This window comes from Panthera leo, chromosome B3 (assembly GCF_018350215.1).
Source record: "Panthera leo isolate Ple1 chromosome B3, P.leo_Ple1_pat1.1, whole genome shotgun sequence".
Classification (NCBI taxonomy): Eukaryota; Metazoa; Chordata; class Mammalia; order Carnivora; family Felidae; genus Panthera; species Panthera leo.
In genome coordinates this window covers 124,911,248-124,930,825 of record NC_056684.1, presented here as the reverse complement: position 1 = coordinate 124,930,825, position 19,578 = coordinate 124,911,248, and the positions used below count along the sequence as shown (strand labels likewise).

The 19,578-nt window shown below is 37.4% G+C and overlaps 1 protein-coding gene across 5 annotated transcripts in view; it reads left to right on the top strand.

Moving 5' to 3' along the window:
• The window catches only part of GTF2A1 (general transcription factor IIA subunit 1), a 44,979-nt gene extending 38,148 nt beyond the window's left edge, over positions 1–6,831 (top strand). For all 5 annotated transcript variants that reach the window (XM_042943984.1, XM_042943985.1, XM_042943986.1 and 2 more), the window contains exon 9: positions 2,554–6,831. In XM_042943984.1, the coding sequence (XP_042799918.1) occupies positions 2,554–2,661 (108 nt within the window). In that variant the 3' untranslated portion in view covers positions 2,662–6,831. The remainder of the gene's footprint in view (positions 1–2,553) is intronic.
• The last annotated feature ends 12,747 nt before the right edge of the window (positions 6,832–19,578 follow it).

Genomic DNA, 19,578 nt, shown 5'->3' with positions numbered 1-19,578 from the left:
ACTCTTAAGATCATTTCAGTAGATGCAGAAAAAACATTTGGCTGAATTCAGCATGCATTTATGATAAAAACTCAACAAAGTGAATATTAGAGGGGCCGTATGTACCTCAACATAATAAAAGGCACTCATGACAAACGTGCAGGTAACATACTCAAAGATGAAAAGCTGAAAGCTTTTCCTCTAAGATCAGGAACAAGATGGGTGTTTAATTCTTGCCATTTTTATTCACCATAATAGTAGAGGCTCTAGCCAGAGCATTTAGGCAAGAAAAAGGAAATAAATAGCATCCAAATTGGAAAGGAAGAAGTAAAACTGTCACAATTTACAGATGACATAGTATTATATATTATATATAGAAAACCCTAAAGACTCCACCAAAAAAACTAATAATTCAGTGAAGTTGCCAGGTATAAAATCAATATACAAAATACGTTGCATTTCTGTATGCTAATAAACTATCAAGGAAGTCAAGAAAACAATCCCATTTATAATTGCATCAAAAAGAATAAAATACTTTGGAATGAATATAGCCAAGGAGATGAAAGACCTGTGCACTGAAAACTGAGACATTGGTGAAAGAAATTGACGAAGACACAAATAAATGAAAAAATATTTTGTGCTCATTGATTGGAAGAGTTAATATTACAGTGTCCATACTACCTAAAGTGATCTACTGATTTAGTTCAGTCCCTACCAGATTTCCAAGGGATTTTCATAGAAATGGAACAAAAAATTCTAAAATTCAAAAGACCCTGAAAAACCAAAGGTAACTTAAGAAAGAAAGAGGCATCATGCTTTTTGATTTTATTTTATATTACAATACTGTAAAAAAACAGTATGGTATTGACATAAAACCAGACGTTCAGATCAGTGGAACAGAAGAGAGCCCAGAAATAAATCTACGTATACGTAGTCAATTGATTTACAACAAAGGAGCTAAGAATATACAGTAGGGAAAGGACAGTCTCTTACATGAATGGTGCTGGGAAAACTGGGCAGGCACATGCAAAGGAATGAAACTGGACTGCTATCTTACAACATAAGATGGATTAAAGACTTGAATGTGAGATCTGAAACCATAAAACTAGAAGAAAACATGGAAGTAAGTTCCTTGACATGGGTCTTGGTGATGATTTTTTAGATTTGGCACCAAAAGCAAAGGCAACAAGAGCAAAAATAAACGGGAATACATTAAACTAAAAAGCTCCTGCACAGCAAAGGAAACCATCAACAAAATGAAAAGGCAACCTACAGAATAGGAGAAAATACTTGCAAATTATATATCTGATAAAGAGTTAATATCCAAAATGTATGGAAGCTCACTCAGGTCATGATCTCCCGGTTTGTGAGTTTGAGCCCTGCGTCGGGCGCTCGCACTCTCTCTCTCTCCCTCTCCCCCCTCCCACCCCCCTCCTCACTTCTGTCTCTCTCAAAATAAATGAACTTAACAAAATAAAAAGTAAATGAAACATGGGCAGAAGAACTGAATAGATGTTTTTCCAAAGAAGACGTAAAATGGCCAACAGGTACATGAAAAGGTACTCAACATCACTATCTGTCAGAAATACAGATCAAAACCATAATGAGATACCACCTCATACCTGTTAGAATGACTGTTATCAAATGACAAGAAAAACAAGTGTTGGTGAGGTTGTGGGAAAAAAGGAATCCTTGTACACTTTCGGTAGGAGTGTAAATTGGTATAGCCACTGTGGACAACTGTGGAGGTTCCTTGAAAAATCAAAAATGGAACCACATATGATCCAGCAGTTCTGCTTCTTGGGTAGTTATTCGAAGGAAATGAAAGCACTAACTCTGAAAGGTTTATGTCCTCCCATGTTCATTGCAGCATAATTTACAGTAGTCAAGACAAGGAAGCAACCTAAGTGTCCATCAGTGGATGGGTGGATAAAGAAAACATGGTATATGTTTACATACACATGATGTATTTGTATATTATTGTATGCAGCCATAAAAAAGAAAGGAGGCTTGTTGTTTATGACAACTTGGATGGACCTTGAGAGCATTATGCTAGGTGAAGTAAGTCAGAGAAAGGCACGTACTGTATTATTTCACTTATTTGTGGATTCTACAACAACCAAGCAAAAATAAACCAAAAAACAACTGAACTCATAGAAACAAAATGGTCATTGCCAGAGGCCAGAGGTTGGAGACTGGGGCAAATGTGTGAAGGGGGTCAAAAGTACAAACTTGCAGTTATAAAATAAGTAAGTCCTACAGGTGTGAAATACAGCATGTTGATTATAGGTAATGCCATATTATATATTTGAAAGTTTTCAAAGAGTAGATCTTAAAAGTTCTCATCACAAGAAAACAAATTTGCAACTATATATAGTGATGAGTGTTAATTAGACTTATGATCATTTTATAATACCGAATCATGTTGTGCAGCAGAAACTAATGTTACCTGTTATCTGTCAATTAAAAATAATTTGTAAATGCAATAACGTACAAGACAAAAGTTTTTTTGATGTGAATGGGTTTTCGTTTCCTATCTTTTGTATCTCTTACGTTCTTTTTTTGTTTCTTTAGATACACAGAAGTAAAAACAAATGGAAATTTCATCTCAAGGATGGCATTATGAATCTTAATGGAAGAGATTATATATTTTCCAAAGCCATTGGAGATGCAGAATGGTGAAGAGTTGGTTCTTTTATTTTATAAATAAACAAAAGAAACTTAAAAAAAAATTTTAAGTGGACAGTTTGAAACTTGGGACATACACCAACCAAAACTTAACTTCTGCATGTCAGAAAAGTGCAGTAGAATCAAAGCTACTGGAACAAAGAGACCTTGACAACATAGACACTACTTCTAACTGGCAAGCCATGGAACTGTAGCACCTGGGGTTGTTGGGGTGGGGGAGGCTGGGGTTTTGGAAAGCCGTAATTGTTGATTTTAAATACAGGTACCTGCCACCAGTAATTAGCATGTAAAGCTTTGTCTATATTCCTTCCTCCAACTTGGGTTCAATCAGAAGATATTTGTTGGAACGAACTGAAGAAAATTCCCTTTTGATAGATTGACCTGAAACTGCTTATTGTATGTGGTTATATTTGGTAAAAATTGCGTGTGAGCTTTTTACAAAAGGGTAAGAATTATGGTGTTGAATTTTAATTCACTTGTATAAGGAAACAATTTAGAACTCTCATAATAGGTCTTAAATATTTTTACTAGCTATTCTCCCTCAGTAATATATACCTCTTCCTTCCCTGCTTTATGAAACATCTGTTTAAGAGTTAAAGGAAGTAATCAGTGATCACAGTTTGGAGACAAAATTTGACCCAGGAATGGATATTTATTTTAATTAGGTTCTCATTAAATGTAATTTAAAGACTTGGGTCTCATTGAGTTGAGCAGAATTAAAATGATGACTTCGGTTTCCTTCCAGAAAAATCATATTTGTTTTTTTTTGTTGTTTTTTAGTCCCATACCTTAAAAAGAAACCCCGGAGTGGCTCCTCAGGAATACAGTTTTAGTTCACAGAGGTACCATCTAGCTGAAATTACATACACATGAATAGATAGATTTTTTTTCCTGTTGGACTGAAGAATATGCTTATATGTGTTTAATCTTTAAGCTAAATATTCAGATAATACTCTGTATTGATTGAAGCATTCATTGGGCAGGTGGTGAGGACCTGGATTTTTCTTAAACGATTTAGTAACTATTAAAGTTTCCTGTATTTACTAGTAAAGAATTTAAAAACTCTTCTAATTGGGGAAAAAAAAAACACTTTTAATTGCAACTTTGTAATTTGAGGGGAAATTTGGGGGGTTAGAGGGGGATGGGCCACTAAGTACATATTTACCTCTCTTTGATTTGGTGGCCCTTCCAGGCCATTGATAATGTATACATGGGCTCCAGTTTGCACATCGAGAAGAAAGCATAGAAATTTGACTTGTATATTAAGAATAATAGAAATTTAATATGTATATTAAGAATACACAGCTCTGTATTCTCTAAGGGGCTCTAAAGAACAATGTGGCATTGCTGTGTTCCGTGTGAACTAGTTGCCTGGGAGAACTGTAGGATCACTTGTCTTCACCTATATTTTCTTATAACTAATTCTTTTCATGGTCTATCTTGGCAAAATTCACATGTGGTAAAGTTACTCATATATTGATTTTTTTTTTTAAGTCTTCCATTTTTGTCTTCCTTTTTATTTGCCTTTATATGTGTTTCTAGAAGTAACATAGAAACGCTTTACATTGCAAAGAGAAACTGTGAGCTATTATATGTTTGTTTTTTTAACACAGATCTTTAAACTTCTCAAAAAGGCAAATCAATTTGTGTGTGTGTGTGTGTGTGTGCGTGCGTGCGTGTGCGTGCGTACTTACTTCCCACCCCACATACCATCTTGGACCCTTTAACTTATGTTCTGAACTTTGGTGTAAATGATGGTTTCTAGCATGCTAGTAGTTAGGTTTTATTTAGATGCCATTAACTGGTAATACGGTTTTAATTTTTACTCTATTTAGTTTTTTGGAGGCGAGGTTTATTTACCCCACTACTCTCAAAGCACACACAGGTTTTTTTCTTTTTGTTAGTGAGACTGGGAGAAGAGAAGGGAGGGGGTGAAATCACAGAAGTCCTGTTGTTCATTTGTCCTTCAGTATAGTTGTTAGTAGGGTTTGTATTTACCCAATGAAGAAGTCAATGACCTGAACTACCTATAAAAGTTTAGCAGTGCTGCAATGTTGATTAAAACCCTTTGGCTATCGTAGTTCTGCTACTGAACCTTGGATTACTATATGATGTTCAGCTCATGTTTTGGGCCCTCTATGTAGACAAACATTTGTATTCATAGTAGAATTGTATACTGGCCTGTTTTTATAACATTTTCAAACATGAACAACCACTGCTTTCAGAATGACTCACTAGGGCTATTTTGAAGCAGGAAATAACCATTTGTATTTGCACCTGTATATTGCATATTAATTATGGCATACTTGGCAAATGCTTTTCTTTTACCTGTGAAAATTCTGAAAGCTGGTCCAAACAACACTGCATACCAAATTGTGCTCTTATATATTACTGCATCGTGTTCCTTTTTAATCAAATAGAATGTTTTAGTTTTATTATAGTGGCTTGCTATAAGAATGCCACTTGCTTCTCTTTTACTGTACTTGAATTCTTAATCATGCTTTTAATGTATTTAACAAATCATTTCATTAGGTTCCATAAAATGTCATTCCTTTGAAAAGGCAAGGATTCCCACTTTCAGATTTTGAAAATGAAAATAACATGTTACTTTAAAGAGGGAAAGTAGTTCAGACTTGGTATTATGAAAATAAGTAAAGGTTTCAGAAGAAGATTTGTTTAGATTTGCACAGATGGTGATGGCACCTTTTATTCCAAAAAAAAAAAAAAAAAAAGATTAATGTTAACAGTGCTAAGGAAAATTTACACAAAATTCTAGGTAAAGTGGGGAAATGTGTGCCTTTCAGTATATGTACCCTTTTTTGGTGGTCATTTGTATAATCAGACCATTTGAATTGCCTGAGAGCACATTTAATTTCTGTAGAGAGCCACATTTGGCTAAACCAACTCTAATGTGCAATTAGTTTCTAGAGTAAAATGTCTGTTATATGAGGGGGATCTTTATATTGGGCTTTTATATTTTTTTTAAATGTTCACATTTAACATTTCTTTCTGTTAATTAAATGCCATCATATCACATTTATATTGTTGCCTCTTAAAATCAAAGCCACCTTGATGTTATTCTTAGGAATACATCAGGATCTGAGCATGTGTATAGTGATTAAAATGTGTTCTTGAAGAGCGTATTCTAATAGATTTTCGTTTTAGACAGCAAGAACATAAAAATATAATAGCTTTTGTATAAAGATTTTCTTTTGCTATATGAAAATCAAGGATTTGGTTTTCTTTTTTCTGGCTTTTATGGAGGAATAAAAAGGGTTGACTCCCTCTAAGAGTAATTTTTGGTTATCTTATAGCAATAATGTCACCATTCTTTTCAAAAGGTAAATATGCCTTGTACAGGAATGTAGACATAATTTCCTCTTGGGAGTTCCCTTTATAACTTTGCATTTTCTTCCACTTGAGAAAATTCCTATATTTTCAGATTATTTCATCTTGGACTTTTTTGAGCTTTTGTGCAATGGAATATTTTATTGATCCATCTTTGTACATTTTCATTTTATCTCATGTCTGTTTCCCATCTATCTGTCCGCTATTTCAGATTTTGAATTCATTGGTTAAAACATAGTTGCTTTAAATAGTTCCTCATGAGTTTATGTTAAATAGTTTTGCATTTTAATCTATTATGCTATGGAAATTATTCTCAAGTTTATAATTCCCTTTTTAAGCCTGCCTTAGTCTATCTTTTGTCATTTTTATGATTTAAGGAAGAACTTTAAACACCGAGCTTACTATTTTTGTTTATTTTGAGGAACAAGAACAAGAACAAGTTCTTCCCTTAAGGGAAGAACTACGTGGAATTAGTAACTACTATTTTAGTCAAGGTTCCTTAAATCAGTCCAGTATGTGTCAGGGCTACAATTTTGGGGGAGGGGCTAATCCTTTTGCTGTTCTGAGCTACTATTGTCAACTGCTGTTGTACATACTGTTATGTGTAAGGGCGTAAATATATTTATTATGTTTGTAAAATTCATTCTGTACAATTGCAGATCAAGGTTGCTCTTCTGTGATATACAGGATATTATGTTTTAAAGACCATCTTGGAATACAATTAGAGAACTTAGTATTTTGATGTACTAAGACCTATTTTAAGTTTAATATTTTACCTTTGCAAAAACTTTAATTAAAGATGTTATTTAAAAAAGAGTAATGTTGCTTGCTTTGTTTACTAGTGTATAATATTATGTAGCCAACTGAATAAAACTATACAGTTTAGAAAGGAAAATACATTGTTAAGTTCCATTTATCAAAAAAAAAGTGTATCATTAAGTTCTATACCTTTAAGTAGAGTGGGATGACAATCTGAATTATTAAACTGTATTACAAATTCAGAGTAGCTTTAAAAAGAATAGTTGTATTTTCCAGGCACCAATAAAATGTAACTAAAATTGATAAAATTGACATATTAATTCTCCAAAGAATAGATTACTTACGATAGAATTACATGAGGACATGTTTTTAAATTATTCTGTTTAGCTAAATCTTTTCTTTAGTTTAGAGTTTGTAAGTAAATGCATAACAGGAGAATTGAATTATTGAGGTTTGTATTACATATTATATATATTTTGTGTTATTTTAGAAGGTATTAAATAATTAGGCATTTAATTTTACAGTTAATCCAAATGAATCCTTAAGAAGCTTGGGGTAGTTTTTGTTTTTGTATTTTTTAAATTCTGCTGCTACTTTAGGAAACCAAGTTTTAACAAAACAATCCTAATAAAGACATTTATTGCCAGCAAATCTTGTATTTTTGCAGTTTAAGCTACTATGTTGATCTTAACCATTTTGGCCTCAGTTTCTCCATCTGTAAAATGATGACAATCTGGTTTTGAAGACTGAGGTATAGTGCATGTAAAGCTCTCAGAATTGTGCTTGGTAACAGCAAGCACTCAGATGTCACAAATTACTAATTTTGTAATTATGTACATTTAAAATGATTGGTGGAGCTGAAAAACGTTTTTTTAATGGTGGCAAATAGCAAAAGAGAATGTCATCTGATTAAGCTGAGGCAGTGAAAGATTTGGTTACAACCAAACAAATTAAGCCTGGGAGGTTGAATCAGTAAAGCAAGGGCTGTAGCAGAAAGTGCCTGCGGGAAGAAAAGTGAAGGATAGCTATAGGGGATGGTAATGAAACATGGTGTGAAGGCTTTAAGCTTTTTTTTTTCTCCCCACAAGTAAACATCGTCTGAATTATATGTCTAAAATTGGTTGGATTTTCCCAAAGCTAAAACTAGTAGAATTACAACATTTGTAAAAATTATCAATGGATTCTTCCCAATTCATTTATGGAGAAAAACATTGATATTGAGATATCGTTATAAAAGATTTTGAAGTTCTTCATTTTGTTACCTGAGTCTGACCTGAATCTTCTAGTGATTGTTGGCAGTCCTACTTCTGGAGGTAAGTGGCCTTTGTGTCAACCCTCCTACTCCTCAGCCAAGGAAGAGGCAGAAAGAAGTAGTTGCTTGCTTTTGTTTGTTTTGAAATACAATTTTCTTAGTCTGAGAGGGTATTGAGCACAAGCATATATTAACTCTCTCATTCAATTCACTCTGTAGTGACCTTCCCTGGGCCGGGAACTGTGATCAGTTCTGGAGGACCAAGAGATAAGACGGTTGCTGTCTTTGAAAAGCAGTGATGTTGAGGAGTGCCTGGGTGGCGCAGTTGGTTAAGCATCTGACCAATGATAATCTCATGGTTTGTGATTTTGAGCCCTGCTTTGGGCTCTGTGCTGACAGTGCAGAGCCTGCTTGGGATTCTCTCTCCCTCTTTGCCAGTCCCCTGCTCGCTCGCTCACTCTATCTCAAAAATAAACATTAAAAAAAAAAAATGTTGAATTGTGTGGGTTCTAATTCTAGTATAGATTGGATTAAGAGCAGTGTGAACTTGGATATGTTACCAAACCTGACTACCTCTGGGTTGTTGTGAAGGTGGTGAGAATAATGCATATGTTGCATTTAGCACACTCTTTGGCACATGGTAACTGCTCAGTAAATGTCTATATACCCATATATTTTAGTAAAGAATAATGGCCCCAGAGGAGTTCTTAGATTAGCTAGGTTAATTGTGTGAGTTTTCCTAATCTTCCTATCTTAATAGAAACAGGTTAACAGCCTGTGACGATGCCTCTACAATTGTATTGAGGGATCCAGAAGAATTAATATTTGAATTATATTGGGCACTGAGTTTATCAATAAGAAATAGAGAATTCTAGAAGCATAACTGTAGTTGTAGCCTTCACATTGGAAACAAATTTTGTGTTCTTGAATCAAGAATGTTCTGAATCTTTACTTACCTTCAAACTTCACCTTTCCAAAGGTGGTGGAATTGAAATGATACCAGTTACCTCCTAAGCACTTCTCGAATAGCCCACTTCCTCAAACACAAGGTTGTAGAAACAATTCATTCCTATTTCTATTTCCCTATACAAACCTGGTGCATCAGTAGCTACTGGGATTTGAAGCTTAGTGTCATCTGCATCTATATCTTCTTCCCTAGTCTTCTCCAGTATTAATAAATGGCTCTACTGCCTACCAGGTGCTCAAAACAAAACCCAAGAGTCATCCCTGAAACCTCCACCCCCCCCTCACTTTATCACATCCAAATCTATCAGCAAGTTTTGCAGGGTCTACTGTCAATATGTACATGGACCACTTCTATTTTTGCTGATTACCTAGTCTAAGTCACCCCTAAGCCAGAATGTCCTCAACCAGTTTGACAAAGCTTTGTTGTACTTGACCTTTCATATGAAGGGAGAAAAAGTGGGTCAGGCTCCCTCAACCGGATTGCAAATGTATCCATCAGAGACCCCCACCACGGCCTATCTCTCTGTGAGAGGATGGGGGCCCCTGCCTGTTATTCTTTTGTTTGCCTTGACTTTGGTAGATTTGTCTCACTAAAGCCCATTGACTCATACCCATGTGGAATTCATTTAAAGTCCTGATACACAAGTGGCAACCACATAGGGACCCATCTGGCAACACAAGCATGCAAAATTCAATTCCTAAGCAAGGCATTTGCACCTGATTTTGCCCTTTGCCTGCAACACTCTCCCTTTAGATCTCTTAGAAGACTTCTTAAAAAATTTTTAAAAATTTTCTTTATTTTTGAGTGGCAGAGAGAGAGCGTGAGTCATGGAGGGGCAGAGAGAGAGGGAGACAGAATCCAAAGCAGGCTCCAGGCTCTGAGCTGTCAGCACAGAGCCCGATACAGGGCCCAAACTCACCAACCGTGGGGTCATGACATGAGCTGAAGTCAGACGCTCAACCAACTGAGCCACCCAGGCACTCCTCCCTTTAGATCTTTATACTCAGAGAATCAAGAACATTGAGACCATTGAGACCTCCTAATGATTTGTCTTTTCTTGTGCCAGGTTTGTTCTAACTTTCTTTTATTAATACAGACAATTGATATTTTCCATATATAATGGACTCATACAAATTTATAAGATACTCCACAAGGGAAAATGGACACATAGAACAAAGAAGTCAGTTCTTCAAAGAAGAAAGGCAAATGTCAATTAATTGGCCTTTTTCATAATTGAAGGAATACAAAATAAGACAATAAGAAACTATTTTTTTATATCTGTCGAATGACTAGAAGATAAAGAATGACCTGTCATGGTCAGGGTATGGGTAAATGAGCTTTAAGATAGATTGCTTGTGGAAGTGTAAATTGATACAAACTTTCTGGTGGACAGAGGAAACAAAAACCACAAATGCTTAGAGTCAGGAAAGGGGGATGGTGTAGAAAGGTACAGTAGTTTATCCAAAGAGGCTTGATTATAGTGAGCATGGGAGAAGACAGATATTTGGGGGAGGAAATAAAAAGATTCATATTTGATATATTTTTAAGTGTGCGGTGCCTGTTAAGGCATCCAGGTTGAGGTATCAAGATGTCAAGTTGGACATAAGCAGATGAGCTCAGGAATGTCTGAGCTAAATAATATCTTTGGAAATTATTATCATGTGGAGAACATTTAAAGCCGTAGAAATGATTCACCTAAGCAAGAGCACAAAGAGAGATAACAGAGAAAGGAAGAGGGTCCAAGATCAATCCTAAAGGCACTCCCAAGGCAGAGATTGGGAAGAAGAGTAGTTAACAACCGACTACATAATTTGCAGAACCTAATTAATGCAAAATGAAAATGTGGGGCCCTTTGTTCGAAACTTACTAAAAATTTCAAGACGGTGACAGCAGAGCATTAAACCAAGAGTGAGGCCCTGTGTGGCTGCACATGTCACACGCCCTTGAAGCTGTATCTGAGAATCAGTGGGGTGAATGAGGAAGCAAGGCCGGTAAAATAGGAAGAAAGGGGAGAAGCTGTCAGTAAGGACAGTGTTTTGGTGAGGATTAGGCCATCCTACTGCTCTGGCTATGGTCATGGTTTCAGGGGTGGGAGTGTGACCTAAGAAGTCATTCTGTGAACTTTGGGACTCTTGCTTGAAATACTCAAAATTTCTCTTGGCAGATTGGAATGAGGAAGCACGTAGCTCCAGTTGAACTAGCAGCTATTCTATGACCTTGAGGAGAATCAAGCTTTATAGACACAGGACACAGAGAGGCAGAGCAGAAGATGGAAAGAAACAATATCCTTAATGACACAACTCAGTAGGTAATTTATTCCATTTCTAGTTATCGTAGATATGATTTTATATTTTCTGTTTACCATTCTTTTTCTTTATTTCTTCTCCCTCCGCCCCTTGCTTTCCATTAGCTGTATACAATTTTCTGCATTTTCCCTTGCTGATTGCTGGCTTGGTTTAGGCTTAGGTTATGAGACTGTGTCTTTACTCTCATGCTTCCTTAGAATTGCAGGGGCCTATATGCATATCCGTGGATACATAGTGGAAAATAGAGTGAAATAACACAGGCTTTGGAACCAGATTGATCTGAAGTCTAGTGCCAGCCATACCTACATTCTCTGAGCCTTGATTCCCTCATCTGAAAAACGGACATAATAATGGTTATCTTTCATCTTTGCTGGGAGGTACAGTATGTGTAAAGTGTAGGGCACATGTTAGACTCTGAAAATATTTTCTTATGTTGGTAAAAAGGGCTTTAGGGTTCTTCTGGTTTGAGTTTCATATTCTACACTTGAGTCTTTAAAATGCCAAAATGTGATGCAAAGTGGCCGATGTTGTGCAACTAATAAAAGGTATAGCCAGAAGGTCTACCTAGGTAGGTTCCCTTTCCATTTCTCGAGGCAGGCAACCTATAGTGATGTTACATGACCATGATTTGTTGAACTTGATTAATCATATACAATAGTGCTTATTTATTCTTATTTGCAATACAAGAATAGGACTTCTCTTCCTACACCCAGCCTACTTTATGTATTTATACCAAATGCATGTGTTCCTTGGCATTGAGTCTGTGTCCCATTTGACAACCTGTCAGCCCGTCCTGTTGGTTTTAAGAACAGATACAAAATGATTTATAAAAATACCTCATAAATAAATTTATATATATATATCCCATTTAACTCAAAGTCAAGTAATTACCCTCTTGGACTTTCTGTCTTCTCCAAGGCTTATTGGTGAGAAGCTGCTGAAAGCTTTGTTGTCTTTTCAAAATAAAAGTCAACTTTATTCTTAAAGGCAAGCTTTGGGGGCCAGAGAGGGATACCTGGGGACCACCAGAATGTCTGTGTTTACTTAGCCTTGTACCTCCTTGTGTGAAATACGCCTAACTGTAATCAGAGAAACAGCCACAGCTGGCTGCTTTGTTGTTTTAAATCTCAGGGAACTCCATTTAATGGAGTAATTTCTATTCCTTCATAGTCACCTGTTTACAAGAGTTCTAAAAAATGTGAAAAAGCTCAACATCTGAAAACTTTACATATCCCATAGGATGAGGGAAATTTAGGAGTCATTGGGGTCTGTTTTGTTTTGTTTTGTTTTGTTTTGTTTTGTTTTAGGGATAGCTGCTTGGAGGCCATGAAGCTGATCACAATTTAGGGGATTGTGAGCAGCCTCCAGAGAAGAATATTCTATAGGGTTCCATAGGGGTGAATATTGAGTCACTGGACTATACATTCCATTAGGGCTTTGACTGTCTTTCAAGTTCATAACTATATTTCCAGGACTGGACTCTGTGCGAGGCATGTAGAAGTACACATGTGTTGAATGAATGAGTGATGAGTGAATAAAAGTGATGCATTGGTTAATTGGAAGGAAGTCAGAGACCTATGTCCTTCATTTTGAAAAGAGCCCGCTGACTTTCCTGCACAGCCATGGGGACTTCCACATTGTGGATAGCGCAGGGGAGGGTGACAGTGCAGGGCAGGGCAAGTGGTCCAGGAAAACCAAGAATTCCAGCCAGCTTAGTTTTGACAGATGATGAGAATAAAATAAAGATGGCTGTTTAATTTCAACAGGATGAATGAGAGATCTTTGTGGTTTAGTCTTCACAGAACACTCTGCCTGTTTTGTTTCATGCCAGGCAGGATGGAGGGCAGGGCTGTGCATCTGTTTCTGGAAGTAGGAAGTGGTTCCTTACCAGCCTCTGTATCTAGAAACAGGGGCCAAAATCTCCAGGTACCCAGTCTGATGCTTGCACCCAAGACTTTGACTTTTTTTTTTTCAGTTCTTTTAATGTGTTAAAGGATAGAAACATAAAATTTACCATTTTAATAGTTTTAAGTGTGCAGCTTATGGTATTAAACACATTTATAAAGAGCTACCCTCACCACCATGCATCTTTAGAACTCTTTTCGTCTTATAAAACTGAAACTCTATGCCCATTAAACAGTAACCTCCATTCTTCCTTTTCCTCAGCCCCTGATAACCACCCTTCTACTTTCTGTGACTTTAAGTATAGCACCTCAGTGAACTCATGCATTTTTTGTCTCTTTTTGACTGGTTTATGTCACTTAGCACAATGTCCTCAGGTTTACCCATGCTGTCACATGTGTCAGAATTTCCTGCCTTTTTAAGGCTGAATAATATCTTATTGTGTGTATTTACCACAGTTTGCTTATCTAAATTTATCCGTTGATGGACTGTTAGGTTGCTTGTGTTTTTGGTATTGTGAATAATACTGCTATGAACATGGGTATACAAATGTCTCTTTGAGACCCTGCTTCCAGTTTTGCAGGGGTAGGGAGGGAGTGACATTGATGTATCATATGGTAATTCTATGTTTAATTTTTTGAGGAACTACCATACTGTTTTCAGCAGCAACGGTACCATTTTACATTCCCACCAACGGTGTGCAAGGGTTCCAATTTCTCCACATCCTTGAGGACACCTGTTTGATTTTTGTTTGCTTGTTTTTCTCTTTGTTGCCATCCTCGTGAGGTGGTATCTCACTGTGGTTTTGGTTTGCATTTCTTTAATGATTAGTGATATTGAGCAGCTTTTCATGTGTTTATGGACCATCTGTATGCCTTCTTTGGAGAAATGTCTGTTTAAGTCTTTTGCCCATTTCTGAGTCAAATTGTTTGTTTTTGTTGTTGAGTTTAGGAGTTTTCTTTTTTTTTTTTTTTTAAGAGAGAACCACTTACTATTTATTGCTTAATTTTTCCCAACTTCCAAGTTTCTCATCTTTGTTTTTTTTTCAATATATGAAATTTATTGTCAAATTGGTTTCCATACAATACCCAGTGCTCATCCCAAAAGGTGCCCTCCTCAATACCCATCCCCCACCCTCCCCTCCCTCCCACCCCCCATCAACCCTCAGTTTGTTCTCAGTTTTTAAGAGTCTCTCATGCTTTGGCTCTCTCCCACTCTAATCTCTTTTTTTTTTCTTTTTCCTTCCCCTCCTCCATGGGTTTCTGTTAAGTTTCGCAGGATCCACATAAGAGTGAAACCATATGGTATCTGTCTTTCTCTGTATGGCTTATTTCACTTAGCATCACACTCTCCAGCTCCATCCACGTTGCTACAAAGGGCCATATTTCGTTCTTTCTCATTGCCACATAGTACTCCATTGTGTATATAAACCACAACTTCTTTATCCATTCATCAGTTGATGGACATTTAGGTTCTTTCCATAATTTGGCTATTGTTGAGAGTGCTGCTATAAACATTGGGATTCAAGTGCCCCTCTGCATCAGTACTCCTGTATCCCTTGGGTAAATTCCTAGGAGTGCTATTGCTAAGTCATAGGGTAGGTCTATTTTTAATTTTCTGAGGAACCTCCACACTGGTTTCCAGAGTGGCTGCACCAATTTGCATTCCCACCAACAATGCAAGAGGGTTCCCATTTCTCCACATCTTCTCCAGCATCTATAGTCTCCTGATTTGTTCATTTGGGCCACTCTGACTGGCGTGAGGTGATATCTGAGTGTGGTTTTGATTTGTATTTCCCTGATAAGGAGCAACATTGAGCATCTTTTCATGTGCCTGTTGGCCATCCAGATGTCTTCTTTAGAGAAGTGTCTATTCATGTTTTCTGCCCATTTCTTCACTGGGTTATTTGTTTTTTGGGTGTGGAGTTTGGTGAGCTCTTGATAGATTTTGATTACTAGCCCTTTGTCCGATATGTCATTTGCAAATATCTTTTCCCATTCCGTTGGTTGCCTTTTAGTTTTGTTGGTTGTTTCCTTTGCTGTGCAGAAGCTTTTTATCTTCATAAGGTCCCAGTAGTTCATTTTTGCTTTTAATTCCCTTGCCTTTGGGGATGTGTCGAGTAAGAGATTGCTACAGCTGAGGTCAGAGAGGTCTTTTCCTGCTTTCTCCTCTAAGGTTTTGATGGTTTCCTGTCTCACATTCAGGTCCTTTATCCATTTTGAGTTTATTTTTGTGAATGGTGTGAGAAAGTGGTCTAGTTTCAACCTTCTGCATGTTGCTGTCCAGTTCTCCCAGCACCATTTGTTAAAGAGACTGTCTTTTTCCCATTGGATGTTCTTTCCTGCTTTGTCAAAGATGAGTTGGCCATACGTTTGTGGGTCTAGTTCTGGGGTTTCTATTCTATTCCATTGGTCTATGTGTCTGTTTTTGTGCCAATACCATGCTGTCTTGATGATGACAGCTTTGTAGTAGAGGCTAAAGTCTGGGATTGTGATGCCTCCTGCTTTGGTCTTCTTCAAAATTACTTTGGCTATTCGGGGCTTTTTGTGGTTCCATATGAATTTTAGAATTGCTTGTTCTAGTTTCGAGAAGAATGCTCGTTCAATTTTGATCGGGATTGCATTGAATGTGTAGATAGCTTTGGGTAGTATTGACATTTTGACAATATTTATTCTTCCAATCCATGAGCAGGGAATGTCTTTCCATTTCTTTATATCTTCTTCAATTACCTTCATAAGCTTTCTATAGTTTTCAGCATACAGATCTTTTACATCTTTGGTTAGATTTATTCCTAGGTATTTTATGCTTCTTGGTGCAATTGTGAATTGGATCAGTTTCTTTATTTGTCTTTCTGTTGCTTCATTGTTAGTGTATAAGAATGCAACTGATTTCTGTACATTGATTTTGTATCCTGCAACTTTGCTGAATTCATGTATCAGTTCTAGCAGACTTTTGGTGGAGTCTGTCGGATTTTCCATGTATAATATCATGTCATCTGCAAAAAACGAAAGCTTGACTTCATCTTTGCCAATTTTGATGCCTTGGATTTCCTTTTGTTGTCTGATTGCTGATGCTAGAATTTCCAACACTATGTTAAACAACAGTGGTGAGAGTGGGCATCCCTGTCGTGTTCCTGATCTCAGGGATAAAGCTCTCAGTTTTTCCCCGTTGAGGATGATGTTAGCTGTGGGCTTTTCATAAATGGCTTTTATGATGTTTAAGTATGTTCCTTCTATCCCGACTTTCTCAAGGGTTTTTATTAAGAAAGGGTGCTGGATTTTGTCAAAGGCCTTTTCTGCATCGATTGACAGGATCATATGGTTCTTATCTTTTCTTTTATTAATGTGATGTATCACGTTGATTGATTTGCGAATGTTGAACCAGCCCTGCATCCCAGGAATGAATCCCACTTGATCATGGTGAATAATTCTTTTTATATGCTGTTGAATTCGATTTGCTAGTATCTTATTGAGAATTTTTGCATCCATATTCATCAGGGATATTGGCCTGTAGTTCTCTTTTTTTACTGGGTCTCTGTCTGGTTTAGGAATCAAAGTAATACTGGCTTCATAGAATGAGTCTGGAAGTTTTCCTTCCTTTTCTATTTCTTGGAATAGCTTGAGAAGGATAGGTATTATCTCTGCTTTAAACGTCTGGTAGAACTCCCCTGGGAAGCCATCTGGTCCTGGACTCTTATTTGTTGGGAGATTTTTGATAACTGATTCAATTTCTTCGCTGGTTATGGGCCTGTTCAAGCTTTCTATTTCCTCCTGATTGAGTTTTGGAAGAGTGTGGGTGTTTAGGAATTTGTCCATTTCTTCCAGGTTGTCCAACTTGTTGGCATATAATTTTTCATAGTATTCCCTGATAATTGTTTGTATCTCTGAGGGATTGGTTGTAATAATTCCATTTTCATTCATGATTTTATCTATTTGGGTCATCTCCCTTTTCTTTTTGAGAAGCGTGGCTAGAGGTTTGTCAATTTTATTTTTTCAAAAAACCAACTCTTGGTTTCGTGATCTGCTCTACAGTCTTTTTAGATTCTATATTGTTTATTTCTGCTCTGATCTTTATTATTTCTCTTCTTCTGCTGGGTTTAGGCTGCCTTTGCTGTTCTGCTTCTATTTCCTTTAGGTGTGCTGTTAGATTTTGTATTTGGGATTTTTCTTGTTTCTTGAGATAGGCCTGGATTGCAATGTATTTTCCTCTCAGGACTGCCTTCGCTGCGTCCCAAAGCGTTTGGATTGTTGTATTTTCATTTTCATTTGTTTCCATATATTTTTAAATTTCTTCTCTAATTGCCTGGTTGACCCACTCATTCTTTAGTAGGGTGTTCTTTAACCTCCATGCTTTTGGAGGTTTTCCAGACTTTTTCCTGTGGTTGATTTCAAGCTTCATAGCATTGTGGTCTGAAAGTATGCATGGTATAATTTCAATTCTTGTATCCTTATGAAGGGCTGTTTCGTGACCCAGTATATGATCTATCTTGGAGAATGTTCCATGTGCACTCGAGAAGAAAGTATATTCTGTTGCTTTGGGATGCAGAGTTCTAAATATATCTGTCAAGTCCATCTTATCCAATGTGTCATTCAGGGCCCTTGTTTCTTTATTGACCGTGTGTCTAGATGATCTATCCATTTCTGTAAGTGGAGTGTTAAAGTCCCCTGCAATTACCACATTCTTATCAATAAAGTTGCTTATGTTTATGAGTGATTGTTTTATATATTTGGGGGCTCCGGTATTCGGCGCGTAGACATTTATAATTGTTAGCTCTTCCTGATGGATAGACCCTGTAATTATTATATAGTGCCCTTCTTCATCTCTTGTTACAGCCTTTAATTTAAAGTCTAGTTTGTCTGATATAAGTATGGCTACTCCAGCTTTCTTTTGGCTTCCAGGAGCATGATAAATAGTTCTCCATCCCCTCACTCTCAATCTAAAGGTGTCCTCATATCTAAAATGAGTCTCTTGTAGACAGAAAATAGATGGGTCTTGTTTTTTTATCCATTCTGATACCCTATGTCTTTTGGTTGGCGCATTTAATCCATTTACATTCAGTGTTATTATAGAAAGATACGGGTTTAGAATCATTGTGATGTCTGTATGTTTTATGCTTGTAGCGATGTCTCTGGTACTTTGTCTCACAGGATCCCCCTTAGGATCTCTTGTAGGGCTGGTTTAGTGGTGACAAATTCCTTCAGTTTGTGTTTATTTGGGAAGACCTTTATTTCTCCTTCTATTCTAAATGACAGACTTGCTGGATAAAGGATTCTCGGCTGCATGTTTTTTCTGTTCAGCACATTGTAGATCTCCTGCCATGACTTTCTGGCCTGCCAAGTTTCAAAAGAGAGATCAGTCACGAGTCTTATAGGTCTCCCTTTATATGTTAGGGCACGTTTACCCCTTGCTGCTCTCAGAATTTTCTCTTTATCCTTGTATTTTGCCAGTTTCACTATGATATGTTGTGCAGAAGATCGATTCAAGTTACGTCTGAAGGGAGTTCTCTGTGCCTCTTGGATTTCAATGCCTTTTTCCTTCCCCAGTTCAGGGAAGTTCTCAACTATTATTTCTTCAAGTACCCCTTCAGCGCCTTTCCCTCTCTCTTCCTCCTCTGGGATACCAATTATGCGTATATTATTTCTTTTTAGTGTATCACTTAGTTCTCTAATTTTCCCCTCATACTCCTGGATTTTTTTATCTCTCTTTGTCTCAGCTTCCTCTTTTTCCATAACTTTATCTTCTAGTTCACCTATTCTCTCCTCTGCCTCTTCAATCCGAGCTGTTGTCGTTTCCATTTTGTTTTGCAGCTCGTTTATAGCATTTTTTAGCTCCTCCTCACTGTTCCTTAGTCCCTTGATCTCTGTAGCAATAGATTCTCTGCTGTCCTCTATACTGTTTTCAAGCCCAGCGATTAATTTTATGACTATTATTCTAAATTCACTTTCTGTTATATTATTTAAATCCTTTTTGATCAGTTCATTAGCTGTTGTTATTTCCTGGAGATTCTTCTGAGGGGAATTCTTCCGTTTGGTCATTTTGGATAGTCCCTGGAGTGGTGGGGACCTGCAGGGCACTTCCCCTGTGCTGTGGTGTAGAACTGGAGTTGGTGGGCGGAGCCGCAGTCAGACCTGATGTCTCCCCCCAGCCCACCGCTGGGGCCACAGTCAGACTGGTGTGTGCCTTCTCTTCCCCTCTCCTAGGGACGGGATTCACTGTGGGGTGGCGTGGCCCGTCTGGGCTACTTGCACACTGCCAGGCTTGTGGTGCTGGGGATCTGGCGAATTAGCTGGGGTGGGTAGGCAAGGTGCATGGGGGCAGGAGGGGCAGGCTTAGCTCGCTTCTCCTTAGGTGATCCACTTCAGGAGGGGCCCTGTGGC